We start from the raw sequence: 14,534 nt of genomic DNA, 5'->3' as shown, positions 1-14,534 counted from the left end.
ATGAGATGCAAGAAAATAAAACAGCATGCTCAATGTTACATCCTTGGTTAGTGCCTCCTGTCTCAACCCCCTCCATATTCATAGAATTCTGTCTCAACCCCCTCCATATTCTCAGTCTCATCTAAAAGTTACCCTCCAGGGCCAGTCCTTTAGGAAATAGAGGAACTGACCCAGATCCTCTAGGGAACCCAGTCTTTGTTGGGCATAGGCCTTGGGCTATCAGTTATGGTTCCAGACACACTAGAGTCTAAAACAACCTCAAGTCTGCTCTAAACTGTGCTTCCTGGTAGCAGCTCCAAACAAGTCATATGCCAGCAGTAGGTTACAGAAGTGCATTGTGCCCCAGAAACAGTCCTCTCTGCCCTTCCCTGCCCCAAGCTTTCCCCCATACCAGTGACTACAGGTAGATGGAGTAGCCTAGGATCCTGCTGCACAGCTCTGTGCCCTTTGTGGGACAGTTCCTCCTTCAGAGGATCTCCAACATGGGAGACTGAGCAAGTGTGCCCAAAGCAGCACAAGGGAAGTGGCAAAATGGCAAGATCTGGCCTTTGAGTCTATTCTTATTTGCCCTATTTACATTAGAAAAGTTCAGCTGAAAACAGTGTAGAAACTGATGCAACACTAATCAGCATCAACCCTAAAGACTGCTTTCTGGAACTGTTATAAATTACAATAGCGCTGTTCATGCAGTCAGATCGGCAATAATATGCATAGACTGATGGCACTAGCGTCTAAGGTACATTGGAACAGTTTATTAATTTAAACAAATTTTCTATGTATATGAAATTGCAACGTTCATTAAATATTTACAGTGTATACGTGGCCTTGAAAAGAACAGGATTTTGAGATTGTATTTGGACAAAATTGCTGCTCTGGGGGGCCTATATAAATTAAATGTTAATCTCAGCCTTGGGTTAATCTAATTATTGCTTCCTTTTGAAGTACAAGAAGCAATATTTACTGAATAGATTATGGATCTTTGAAGGTACATCTAGCTTTGAAGATTAAACACCGCACATGTTAGTATAACATGCTCAACCTTTTTCCTTTCTATAAAATGAGAATTTGGAGCTTGCTGTGAGATTTCATGTAGCAGTAGAATTTCATTAATTGACAATATGGTAAAAGTATACAGGTTAGATCACCAAACATGCACATTGCAGATAGACATTTTAATACAAGCTACGTTCATTCTGGTGTACACAAGATGCATTCATCCTGGTTGCTGGTGGATATTATTGGGCCAAGTTGCTCCAAGGCAGACTGTAGAGGAGGACAAGTTTGAATCTCCAGCCACCCATTCTGTCTCATGCCCCACTCCCCAACCTTCTGCAAAAAGAGATTGGTCCTCAAAGTTCTATTTCTTAGGGCCATCCTAGTGCAGATGTACTGCTTGCTTCCCAGGAGGCGTGGAATAATCCATGTGTGGCACACAGGGCTCTGCAGAGAAGTCATGAATCCTCAGAAATAGTTTAGTAGACACCTGCTGAAAGGAATAATGTAAGTATTGCTCGCAACCTTTCTCATTTGTAAATCCCTGCCCTGCAGAGAGATTTTGAAGGGGATCATGCCCTGGAGAAAGGTGATCTCTCCCTTCCAGTGTATGTGCCCCCTCAGGATCCCCCAATCAAGCTCATCCTTTATTAAACTCAAACCAGCCTGTGTAGATCCAGTTGCATTATTTGATTAGAACAGTCCTACCTGTGTATTTCTGTGTCTGCTAGTTTGTAATCTAAGTTTTAAATATTTAATTTAATCAGAGATAGGTTTGACTGGGTGAAGTTTGGATTCAGTAAGTGGAGGTTATCGGAAATGTGTGGTTTCTCTCTCTATTCCACTGTGCTCCATGGGCCCGTATAGGCTTACCAGAAGATCGATGTTCCGAAAGTCAATCTTCTGGCATTCAATTTAGTGGATCTAGTATAGACCCATAAATCGAGTGCTGAGGGCAGCTCCTGCAAGGAGCAAGAGAAACTTATGTAAGTGCTTACTCCTATCAGCCTCCTGCAGCGTGGACGCTGACATGGGTTGGCTTAAGGTAAGCCGACTCCAACTATGTATTTTGCATGGCTGGAGTTGTGTACCTTAAGCCAACCTTCCAAGTCCAGTGTAGACCTGGCCCATGTGCCTGAAGTCAGAATTCCTGAAAGCAGCGTCTGTTGATCTGTGCAGGCACCCTCGCTCTCTTTGTGTCTCCAACAGAGGAGATGGAGGACAGGGCAGACTACCTGCCTCTCTGGTTCCTTCTCTATTTTTCTCCTGTCACGATCTGGGAGTTGTGCTGGCTCACAGTCTTAATATGAATCAACAGTGTAATGCTGTTGTAGAAAAAGCAAAAGCAGTTTTAGATTGCATTAACAGAGGCACAGCGTGCAAGTCATGGAAGGTGATAGTGTCGTTCTGTTTGGTGCAGATTGGGCCTAAGATGGAGCACTGAGGCTATGTCTACACTGCAGGGAAAAGTCAGAAAAAATACACAAATTGCAAACCACAATTTACGTATCTTTTTCTGCTTTTTCCCCAAAAGAGGCTTTTCCGAAATTTGGCCCAGCCACACGGGGCCAAATTTCTGAAAAAAACTCCTATTTTGGAACATCCCTTATTCCTCTCACCAAGAGGCATACAGGAATGCTGAAATAACACGTCCGTTATTTTGGAAACTGTTCCGAAAAAGCGGACGTGTTCCTTGGATATGGCAGAGCTTTTCCGGGATACCGGAGCTCTGCAGTCTAGTCTAATTTTGCTCAACACCACATAGAAAGGATGTGGAGAAACTAAAGAATGCAGAGATGAGTGACACAGATAGTCAAAGGGAAAGACTGCAAGCCAAATGAGCAAAGGTTGAAGGATAAAAGGAAATTAAGGGGTGGGTCATCATCATAACAGTCTTCAAATGCTTGAAACAGTGCCATAAAAATGGAGAAAAATTGTTCTCTTGTCACAGAGGGCTGGACAAGGGCAATGGATTCAAACTACAACATAGCAGATTGAGATTATGAACTGGCAGTCTTCTTCCCTGACTTCCTCTCTCCGCAATTGCTTTGTAGACAGATCTAGGTTTCCTTTATCTTGGGGTATTGGTGTTTCTGGAACTTGGCTTTGTAGGAACTTCTTTGATTTTAGTAGTGTCTCAACTTGCCCCTCCAATCCAGTAATGTTTTTCTCCAGCACAGCCATGAACTTGCACTCTTCTATCGTTGGCCATCTTGAGATCACACAAGTGTTGAATCTGAAAGGAAGCTTCTCTGAATTCCTGGTGCATGTCTACCCACAGGGGACTACTCATAGGGATCAGCATTCAAAGAACTACTGAACTTTCCAAATGCTTCAGATCTTTTGGTTATGGGGTGTTGGTTCAAATCCAGCTCTATAATTACCTTAGAACTGTTGACTATACTGTTTATAGAAATAATGGATTTGCAACAGCTGAACAAGCTTTAAGGAAAATTTTCTGCCTATCTGAAGGTTTTTGTTGAATTAATAATTTACACACTAATCAAGTTATAGTTAATTGAAATTAGAGATGGTAGGAATGTATTTTGGGGGATTTCACCACAGATATTCTGAGCATCAAATTTCCCAGAAGAATAGAACATTCTGAGGTCTGTGTTCTTAAATGTTTTGCTGAAAAATATTTTCAGAAAGCTTTTGAAACCTCATATTCCTCAATGGTCCTGAGTCTGAGCTTCAGGGAGAGAACTGATTAGGGCTTTTGAGACCGGTGGGATTCTCTAACTCCCTATAAGTGTAATTTAAGTGTAATCTCACTTTAAGGTGCTTTTAGATAAAGCTGATGTACTGTGTTGTTGAAATTCATTTAAATCAGTGGTTCCTAAACTTTTTGGCATAACATCCCCTTTTTGATTCTTGAGAAACCTTCATGCCCCCCCCTCCCATCCCCCAGGCAACAAAACTTGTTGAGCAAAAAAAAAAAAAAACAAAAATAGCAAAGGGATTGACGGGAGGAGGCGAGGCTGGGTCACCTTGCACCCCCCTGGAATTCCTTCATGCCCCCCAGTTTGGGAACCCATGATTTAAATGAATCTCAAAGTACTGTACTGCATGACAATATGTGCATCAATAACCAGAACAACAGGAGTAAGAGATAGAAAGGATGTTTATTGTTTGATGTGAGGCTCCAGATGAAATAGCTGATCATTCTGACCATCTGTAAATTTTATTTTCATATATTTCTTTGTACTCATTCTGTTCATATATTGAATGCCTTGCAGTAGGGCATTAAGTGATATGACAAATCTTGGTCTTGCGTACTTCTTTCTTACTCACATGCTCACCTCATGAGGAGAATTGTGAGTGCCGTGGCAATGCTTGTTTCACTAGGGGTTTTCTTTTCTTTTTCTATCGACAAGTTGCTATGTATTTGAAATGAAAGATTTTAAAAAAAAAGTTTACTTTGTTCTTGGAACAGAAAGTGGTGAGATTCATAATGATCCTTAGTTCCTTTGAGTTTGGCGTTGGGGGGTTTACATTGCATCTGTGGCCTTTACAGTATGGACTCATATTAAAATCTCCCAGAGCAAGATGGCTGGTCTATTTTGCCAATACAGTATCACTGAGGTCCTTACTGAACCATTTAGTCATCCTTGGTCTTTAAATGAGCCTCAAGGCTGTTAGCTTTGGGTCCATTGCCCATTGTTCGATTAATTAATTCAAAGGAATTAGTTTTAGATTCTGTACTTTGCCTCCTAGGCACAATATAGAACACACAGTGATACAAAGCAAGGGGCTGTCCCCTGGGGGAAGCATGAAGCAGTATGAAAAATGTCCAGGTTTCTATTAGAAAGAAAAACAGGATGGAGCCAGTGTGGTTTCACACAGGCCTACACATATAACTACGTGTCCAGTAACCTTCGCTTGCTTACTACACAAAACCAGACTACAGCCATTACCATAATCCCATGGCTTGATTGTTGCTGAGAGAGGATGTGCCCTTTTTTAGAGATGAGAGCTTAATATATAATTATTTTCATTACAAAGATTCTTGAGTTTGGAGCAAACTGTTATTTCTGCAGTGTTTTTATATGTAGCTATTTACTGGAGATCAGTGAATTAATGCATTATCTTGGGAAGCACTGTGACATTGCTGGGACTATGATTCAAAAAGAAAAAGATTGGTAGTATGTCCATGAGACATCTAAACTGCTCACCTATCCTCATCCTCCACCTGAGAATTAATGTAATAACATCATATGATACACAAAAGTGTTGCCGCATATAAAATAAAGAAATATTAGGGTTCAGCAAAAAGCTGGGACCCAGGAGAATCCTGGATTGAGATTTTATCCAAACAATTTATTCATCATAAGATCTCAAGGAAATCTCAGGGCTTTCTGATGTTTCAGTCAATCTATGTGAAAAACTCCACTCTCAGCATCAAGCTACCATTCTATAAGGAAGGCCTTTCCATTTCCATTTTAAAAAAAATCAATCAAAACTAGTACTAAAGGTATATATTCATGATAGCTATGTGCAATTTCTCTGACCAAATAGCGACATATTGTGTGTACTGGCAAGTGTTACACACATTACTATAGAATTTACACCAGCTTGATGAAGTGCAGTGCAAAGTCTTTCTCAATTTTGCATGTCAAGGGCTGCTATGGAAATTAATGCAGCCCTAGGGGCAGCAGCAAGGGAAAATATTGCCATTTTATGTGCCAAATCTTATGAGAGATTTTAAAAATCACCTCAGTAAGTAAGTTCTGCTCTTTGCTAAGAAGTCAACCATTTTTATTGAATTTAGTCATGTTCATGGAAAATAGCTTGGCTTAATCATTTCAATAATACATGCTTTGTGCACTGGCAAATATGTGGCTCGAGAGAGAGGTACTAGGCGGCTTTATCTTTTTGTCATTTGTAGCATAAAATAAGAAAAAATCTCAGGTATTTAGTATGTTCCAGCTCAAGCTTGCCACGTACCAACTGCCCAAAGTTTGTGTGCTCAACATCTTGTAAGACTGAGCACTTCATGAAAGTCATTAGACTTTTTGTAATGCCCAGCACGTGCATGTTTGCTGAAAAGCTTAATTTTGAGTTGGCCTTAAAAATTAACACCCTTTACCACACTGTTTTGTATGATACCTTTGCTTTGCATCTCATAATCACAGCAAACTAAAGATACTGGACATGGTTCAGGTATCAACTTGAAGAAACACTCCTTTCTTAAATGTTTGAGGATCACTTTAATATTTTTTTCTAAGAGCAGGGAGAAAGCAGACCACCACAAATGTGGGTGCCTCTTAATAAAATGAATCTTCTTTATTGTCAATATTGAAATGTACTGCTAAAGAGCCAAAGAAAAACTGCTCTGGAAGTTGTGATAGAAAGAGGAAGCATAGTATACCTGTGGAGTTGAAAGCACATGACAGGAATGCTTGACACCTGTAAAATAAACCTGCTGCTAAATGGTGTAATAACAAGCAAGGTGATTTGTACTATTAAACAGCTGTAGAAGGTCAGAGACTAAGTGGAACCAGTTCTCTGAAATACATTTCACTAAAAATGAGAAAAGGAGGAGGGATCATTAATATTCTCCTTCCAATGCATGGACAACCAGTCTACTCAGGTGGCTTTTGAAAAGACACAGTGCTATTCCAGGGAGGCAGTTTCATTGTTGTTAGCCTGAACTAGCTGATTTTCATTAGTTCTTAAAGGCTCATGTTTCAATTTAGCTAAATATTAAAAATGGCTAACTAATGGAGAGTGTTCAGGTTGCACAAGAGAGCTCATGTTCAAGACCACCTGCCTATGGCAGCCGGGGCTATTTTGTAAATATTTTCTTCATTTCAAGTGCCTAAATCCAGAGGCCACCTGTTTCCTGTCTTTCCTTCTTCAGTCTCTTAAGTTTTATTGTAAACACAGGTGAGCAAAATAAAGTATGTTGTTTGGCAATTGGCATTAGGGAGCTTGAGGAGTTTCAATAATAGCTGAAGCACAAGCCAGCTACTTCTGAAGCTTTCCAACATTCTCAGTGAACTTCATGAGGGAGAAATAAAATCTTTTCCCCTTGAGGATTCTGATTTTGAACTAAGGCCGCTCTACTCTCAATAGTTGCTTTAATAAGCACTAACACCGGGTGCTTCAGTGAGCGTGCAAGAAAACTCATTGTGAGGCATTATGGAAGGGGAAATTTGGGCAAAAGTCACCTACTGATGTTTGGGCTGAAAGAGGCATAATGAGGTGTATCCTGGCACTGCCACTGCTATTTAGAAACTCTCTAAACAACTGTGTCTAACAGCAACTTTGCTTGTTCAGTGGCTGGTAAAATATTCAAGGACTGGCTTGTTCCCTCCATAGGAGTCTGAAACCATCATGTTAGTAACTATTTTAATATTTTTATATCTGTGACCTTTTTAAAGCATTTGTAGCAGGAGGACTCTTGTCCAATTAGAGTGGTCTGTATTGGGGCACATTTGGTAGCATATCACTAAAACCAGATATTTGGGCAGATCCTCGGCTGGTATGAGTGACACCACTTAATATCAGCGGTGGAGCTGGTCCAGTATGTTTGGGGAATGAGCTTGTCATTTGCTTAAGCCTAAATGAAAGTTACCCCTTCTGGTAGCCCAATGAGGTCAAGCTTGGATAAGGCCACTTGAATACTATTTCTAATCCCAATGACTGAAGGTACAAGTTACAACAATAGGAAGTCAGTCATTACAATGAGGGTTCAGGCATTATATTCAGAAGACTGACCTGCTGACAACCATGCAGGTAGATTTCTATTCCGTCAACTTCTTGGTAGAGGCTTGTGACTATCTAAGGCGGGGGTGGGGAAACCTCAGGCCTGGGAGCCAGATGCGGCTCCTGAGACTCAGGGCCCCACCCAGCATTGGGGAGCCTGTGCTGGTGCTCCAGCCCCCCTGCTATTCCCTTGGAGGGCTGGAGCACACAAAATCTACAAGGCTGCCTTCCCCTACCCCTCCAGGCTCTGGTGTGGGAGGGGAATGTGGGGAGTGTTTATCTCCTTCTCAATCAGGGATCATGTCATTAAAGGATTTTTTGCTTTTGTTTTTTTGCTTGTGCATGGCCCGATTGACTTTTCTGTAGATCAGCGGCTCATGACTCAAAAAAGATTCTCCACCCCTGATCTAAGGCAATATTTCCCAAATGGTTGATTGTGGCCCACAGGTATATTCTGGATGGTTTGTAGGGCAGGTGGAGAGGGAGAGCTGGAGAAAGAACAGGAACTACCACTGTGAGATGGGATCAGTGTGGCTGGGTCTTGTTCCAGGTACTGTTGACCTTGCATCCAACATCCCATAACCACTCAGCACTGTGACCTCATGTGCCAGGTTACAACACAAGGAGCAAGAAGCCAAGCCCAGCCCTGAAGGAGAGGAGCTGCTGGTGTGGAGTCAGGCTTGGGGTGGAGGGCGCTGTTGCATGTGACCAGTTCTGGAGGAGAAAGATACTGGCTTGTGTCCCTGATATCCTTCTCCTCTCCCCCCCCCCCCCCCAGTGTCTGGATGGACTGTTTAAAAAAAAAAGGCAAGTGCAGTTGGTGGGTACCTTACTAAAAAGGGTGAAACCACTGATCTAAGGCCTATGTGAACTAGTTTATCTACCAAATGAGACTAGTGTGGTGTAATTCATTTGTTTTCCATTCAGTCACTACTGTGTGACATCATAGGCTGCAGATGCAGGACTCGACAACACACATTTTAGACAAAGGTCTTCTAACTCTGTTCACTGCATGAGTGTCATGAAAGTTAAAGCCTTTTAGAGAGGTACAGCATATTTATTAAGACCAACAGAAGTATACAAATATTTGTGGAAAAAAAAGCCAAAAATCAGACCTGGTTTATTATTCTCTAGCATATTGCGGGAAAGCAAAAAGGTGGCTTTCTCTTTATGGAAAAGCAGTGGCATCTCAATGGGATTCAGTTAGGACTAAAGACACAACATGTTCTTCTCTTCCTTTCCCTCCCCTGTGGGAATGCTTCATTTGGTGAATTCTACTGCTAATGTAGGTAAGGCACTTTCCATGACCAGGCACAGTTATACTACACATTGCGAACTGACCTACAGTACCTGTGCGCAGAAAGCACGTCCCAATGAGACTGTGTTATAAACAGACTTCTGCTAAGGTCTAAACTGAAACCTCCATAATCAGCCTCTTCTGTGAGGTGATTCATGTCTGAATCCAATTCTGAAGAGAGCTGCAAGGCTAGTAACTCAGAAACCCATTTTGTCTTCCATGCAGAGTCCATTTTTATAAACATTACCACGCTCACTCTTACATCTTCCACTCTCATAACTATTTTTTAAAAGTTACCAATTCATACTATGAAAGCTCACGCATAGGCACTTATCTCTCAACACCTGAAATCTGCACTTCTAAACTTAAGAGAAAAGCAACACAGATCTTTATAGTTCCTATCAGTAGTTTTATGTGGTATCCTTATGACATTTATAAACAATACTTCAGATCATGTCCTTCTTTTGGTTGCTCCTTATGAAGCACTGGAAACAATGTGTCATAAATTAAAGATTACAAAAAATGCTTTTAAAAAAATAACTTAATTGTTATAGGTATGTAGGTGAAAATCTTGCACTGAATATTAAATACTACCCCTTAGAGCTTTTTGGTCATCAAGGCATACAGTTAGAAAAACTAAATATAACTTTATTCCAAAGTGCTACTGGTATTAGAAATTGTGTGATCAGAGGTAAACAATATTTTCTTCAACTCTTGCTCCATTTTCTGCATCTTGTGAGCTGTAAGATGGCGGGTTCAGCAGTTCAACCTCTACAAGCGGCTGGACCTGAATGCATCCACGATTCAGACTGTGCGTTCTTGGGCACTGGATCTGGGACAGAGTTAAGTCTGTAACACATATAGAAGACACAATAGCATAAACAAACTCACAACTGACAACAAAATTCTTACCATTTGTTAAACCACCACAATGTACATACAGTATTTGTGTATAAGGAAAAACCTAATTATGATAGGAATCCACCCCTACAGTGAAGCAAAATGCAGGCTTTTGTCATAGCAGAGTGAAATCAATGGATATCTTTCCATTGCTTTCAAGGGCTTGGGCTGATGCTTATGTTTTTGGTAAAATGATTAAAAATGACAACTATATCCATAAAAGAAGTTTGTATCTATTCTGTAGTTGTTCTGCATGCACTTACACAATGGTATCAATTAGGGATATGATGGTGTAGACGTTTAAACAGTTAACAGATGAGCCTGGGCACATCAGTTTACCTTAACAGTCACATGCATGCACACCTCCATACCCTTCTGTGTCAGCATGGGGGGAGGGGAGGAGCAGGCAGGAGCCAGTGCCCGAATGCAGCACAGGGGAGGGAGCAGGCAGTTCCCCACCCTGCATGTAAATTTTCAGCAGTTACATGTTTACCCAATAAATGCATTTTTAACATCCCTAGTATAAGTACCATAAGAGATGCGTTTGAAAGGCAGCATATAGTACATGTTCCGTTTGTCCTTGTTAAAAAATATGTCCGCACATAAGGGGTGTATTTTCAGCTAGTCTGACATTTTATTTGTGGGTACATTTTTGTGTAAATTACATAACAGCCAAACTGGTACCAACCACAACTGGAAGCCAGTATACTGGGTGAGATGGACCATTGGTCTGACCCAATGCCAGATTCTTCAGAGTGAATGAACAGAAAAGGGCAGTTATCAAATGAGCCATCTCCCAGGTGCTGGTACTCAAAGTTAGACACACCCAGAGCACAGGGTTCTGTCCTTCATCATCTTGGCTAATAGCCCTTGATGGACCTATCTTCCCTGAACGTACCTAAATCTTGTTTGAAACCAGTTATATTTTTGGCCTTTGCAACAACCCCAAGCAGCAAGTTTGAGAGAGTGACTGTGCGTTGTGTGAAGTACAGGCAGTCCCCGACTTACGCGGATCCAACTTATGTCGGATCCGCACTTACAAACGGGGCTTTTCTAGCCCCGGAGCTCACGGGCAGCGGGTCACCACCCGTGTCCTCCGGGGCGAGAAAAGCTTCTCCCGGTCTCCCTGGTCTACTGGGGGGGTCCAGCAAAGCCGCTGGACCCCCCCAGCAGATCAGGGACACCCGAGCAAAGCTGCCGCCTGGGCGGCTTTGCTCGTCTGCCCAGGAGCAAAGCCGCCCAGACGGCGGCTTTGCTCCTGTCTCCCTGGTCTGCTGGGGGGGGTCCAGCGGCTTTGCTGGACCCCCCCAGCAGACCAGGGAGACAGGAGCAAAGCCGCGGAGCACGCCCGCAGCGGGACAGCCCGGGCGCGCCTGGGCTGTCCCGCTGCGGGTGTGCTCCGCGGCTTTGCTCTCTATCTCCCTGGTCTACAGGGAGACGGGGAGCAAAGCCTTGGAGCACGCCCGCTGCGGGCGTGCTCCGCGGCTTTGCTCTCCGTCTCCCTGGTCTGACCAGCAGACCAGGGAGATGGGGAGCAAAGCCTCGGAGCACGCCAGCAGTGGGACAGCCGCGGCGCGCCTGGACTGTCCCGCTGCCCGCGTGCTCTGCGGCTTTGCTCCGCGTCTCCCAGGTCAGCAGACCAGGGAGACGGAGCAAAGCCGTGGAGGACTTGGGCGGTCCCGCCACCCCCGTCTCCCTGGTCTGCTGGGGGGCGGGGTGCAGCTAGTGCCCCTCCCAGCAGACCAGGCTTTTCTTGCCTACCCCTGGGGTAGAGCAGCTGGGGGTTGCCGGGTTGGTCCCGCAGCACCGCTCCGGACCAACCCGGCAGCACCCCAGCTGCTCTGCCCCAGGCGTCCTGATTCAGCCGCTGCTGGTCAGTTTCAGCAGCGGCTGAATCAGGACGCCTGGGGCAGAGCAGCTGGGGTGCTGCTGGGTTGCTCCAGTAGCGCCAAGGAGCCGCGCTACTGGAGCAACCCAGCAGCACCCCAGCTGCTCTGCCCCAGGCGTCCCCAAGTCAGCCGCTGCTGAAACTGACCAGCGGCTGACTACAGGAAGGCCAAGGCAGAGTTGCTCTGCCCCAGGCTTCCTGGAATCAGCCGCTGATCAGTTTCAGCAGCAGCTGACTTGGGGACGCCTGGGTTTCTTAAGTTGAATCTGTATGTAAGTCAGAACTGGCATCCAGATTCAGCCGCGGTTGAAACTGATCAGTTTCAGCAGCGGCTGTCGCCAGTTCCGACTTACATACAGATTCAACTTAAGAACAAACCTACAGTCCCTATCTTGTACGTAACCTGGGGACTGTCTGTACTCTTTTGTTTTAAACCTATAGCTTATTCATTTATTAGGCTATCCCTGTTTCTTGTATTATGTGAAGGGGTAAATAACACATCCTTATACACTTTCTCCAACCATTCATGATTTTACAGGCCTCTGTCAAATGCCACTGCTTGCTTCATCTCTTTTCCAAGTTGAAAAGTTCCAGTCTTTTTTTTTATCACTCCGCATATGGAAGCTGTTCCATACCCCTAATTGTATTTTTTGCCATTCTCTATATTTTTTCCAATTCTAACAGAATATGTGGTTTCCTTTAGAAGCTGTATCATTGTACTGTTATGTTTTGAGATGCAACCTGCATCACAAGGAGAAGGTGGTATTGCACAGAGGACTGCACCCAAGGGGTATTGGCATCAGCAAGTCTTGATTTCTGATCCTGGCTATGCCACTGACCTTTATTGTTACTTGGATCTAGTTACTTCCCTCTTATTCTCAGTTTACCCCAGTATGTAAAGACATCAGTATGTAGCTACCTCCCTCCCAAGGACATCATAGGATTACCTGAGTAATGTCTCTACAGTGCTTTGAATGTACAATGTACCATGAGTGCTAAGTGTGATTTGTATTGTGAAGATCTTGCTCTTTAGGTGTCACTGATTATGCACTTCCTGCTAATTACAAATTTGAGAAAAGGAAGGAAAATGAAAAGCCTTTGCTGTGGCTATTTTCCACTACATTTAGACAACAAACCAATAACTGCTTTGGTGGCTCAAACACATTTTGCAACATACAGTTCACAAATGGTTCCATTTGTACAACAAGAGGCAAGCATTTACAACACATGGAAACACTTCTGACTCCTGACATCACGATTGAAAGAAATGATTTATGGACAGTTTTTGGAATTCTGCTCACACACACAGACTTTAAGAACAGCTAGGACCAACATTATTCAGCACATTCCAGGCAACAGATCTTCTCCTACCCACTCCTCTGAGGCCATGTCTTCACTTCACAGATTGATGCTGCTGATGTTGAACTTCTGGAGATCGATTTAGCGGGCCTAGTGAAGACCCCTAAATCGAATGCTGAGGGCGCCCCCATCAGCATTGGTACTCCTTGCTGTCATGAGGAATAAGGGAAGTCAATGGGGGCCTTTCTCCTGTCAGCCTCCTGCTGCGAGGATGGTGCCACAACTCAGCTTAAAATATGTCAATTCCACCTATGTTTTTACATAGCTGCAATTGCATACCTTAAACCGACCTTCCCCTATAGTGTGTACCTGACCTGAGTTATTGAGGTCTTCAAATCACAGTTTAAAGAATTTAAATTCTGAGAATTTGCATGTAAACTAGTTTAAACCTGTAAGTTACCCCCTGCTGCAGAGGATGGTGGCTCCTGTGATGTTACAATGCTACGCCAAAGGCCCACATGTTGTGGGTGTCACATGTGAGGCAGGGAGAGGGAACACGAGAACTGTAAGGGCACGTCTACACAGCGGCGTAAAAGCCGAAATAAGGTATGCAATTAACTTAGCTCAAGTCAAAAGAGTTTAATTGCGTAGCTTATTTCAGCTTTTGGCACTGTCACCACTCTTCCTTCAACTTCCCTTACTCCTCATAAAATGAGGGTTACAGGAGTCAGAATAAGAAGTCCTTCAGCTCAACCTTATTTCAACCTAATGTTGAAATAACTGCTTGTAGTGTAGACATGGATTTTGTTATTTCAGAATCACATCAATTATTCCAAAATAATGCTGTTGTGTAGACATAGCTTAAAGGAACAATGAGGTTAAGCCAAAATGAGGAGTAGCCATTGCTTTATTATGAGGCTCTTAAAATAGCTCTTTCAAAGTTCAAGAGCACATGAGTCTCAAATATGGGATGTTTCAGCCACTATGACGGTATCAAATATTTTTTGGCCTTCAAATGCTTGGTGTAAGCTGACAGATGAAGAAAGCACTATTCTTGGCTGCCATTTGAATAAGCCGGAACATAGACTGACTGTGTCATCTTAGAGACACATTGTGCTTTTATTAGGCAGGGCCTGTGCATGGAGAGGGTGCTTCAGTGCAATGAGAACTCTCCAGAGAGCAGATGGTACCACAGTTGGCAGCAAGATGCTAGCTGTTCAGGGAAGAATGAAGGAACTGTCTCAAAACAGCAAATGAGTACCTCGAATGCAGGAAGAGTTAAACAAATTGGGCCTGTTGTATGTTTACATGTATGCCACTCTGCACTCTTGGGGCTGCATCTACACTGGAGGGCTTAACTCAAAATAAGCTACGGAAATTGAGCTATTTCAATTGCGTAGCTTATTTCGAAATAGGGAATATCTGCACAGCACTTATTTTGAAATA

General features: G+C 43.3%; 1 protein-coding gene across 2 annotated transcripts in view; it reads right to left on the bottom strand.

Annotated features, from left to right (window-relative positions):
• Positions 1–9,389: 9,389 nt before the first annotated feature.
• Positions 9,390–14,534, bottom strand: part of ARHGEF28 (Rho guanine nucleotide exchange factor 28) — a 66,713-nt gene continuing 61,568 nt past the window's right edge. For both annotated transcript variants that reach the window (XM_075932258.1, XM_075932259.1), the window contains one exon: positions 9,390–9,850. In XM_075932258.1, the coding sequence (XP_075788373.1) occupies positions 9,687–9,850 (164 nt within the window). In that variant the 3' untranslated portion in view covers positions 9,390–9,686. The remainder of the gene's footprint in view (positions 9,851–14,534) is intronic.

The sequence above is a fragment of the Pelodiscus sinensis genome, chromosome 6 (assembly GCF_049634645.1).
Source record: "Pelodiscus sinensis isolate JC-2024 chromosome 6, ASM4963464v1, whole genome shotgun sequence".
Taxonomy (NCBI): domain Eukaryota; kingdom Metazoa; phylum Chordata; order Testudines; family Trionychidae; genus Pelodiscus; species Pelodiscus sinensis.
Note: the sequence above shows the minus strand (reverse complement) of the source record. Positions and strands in the feature narration are given on the sequence as shown.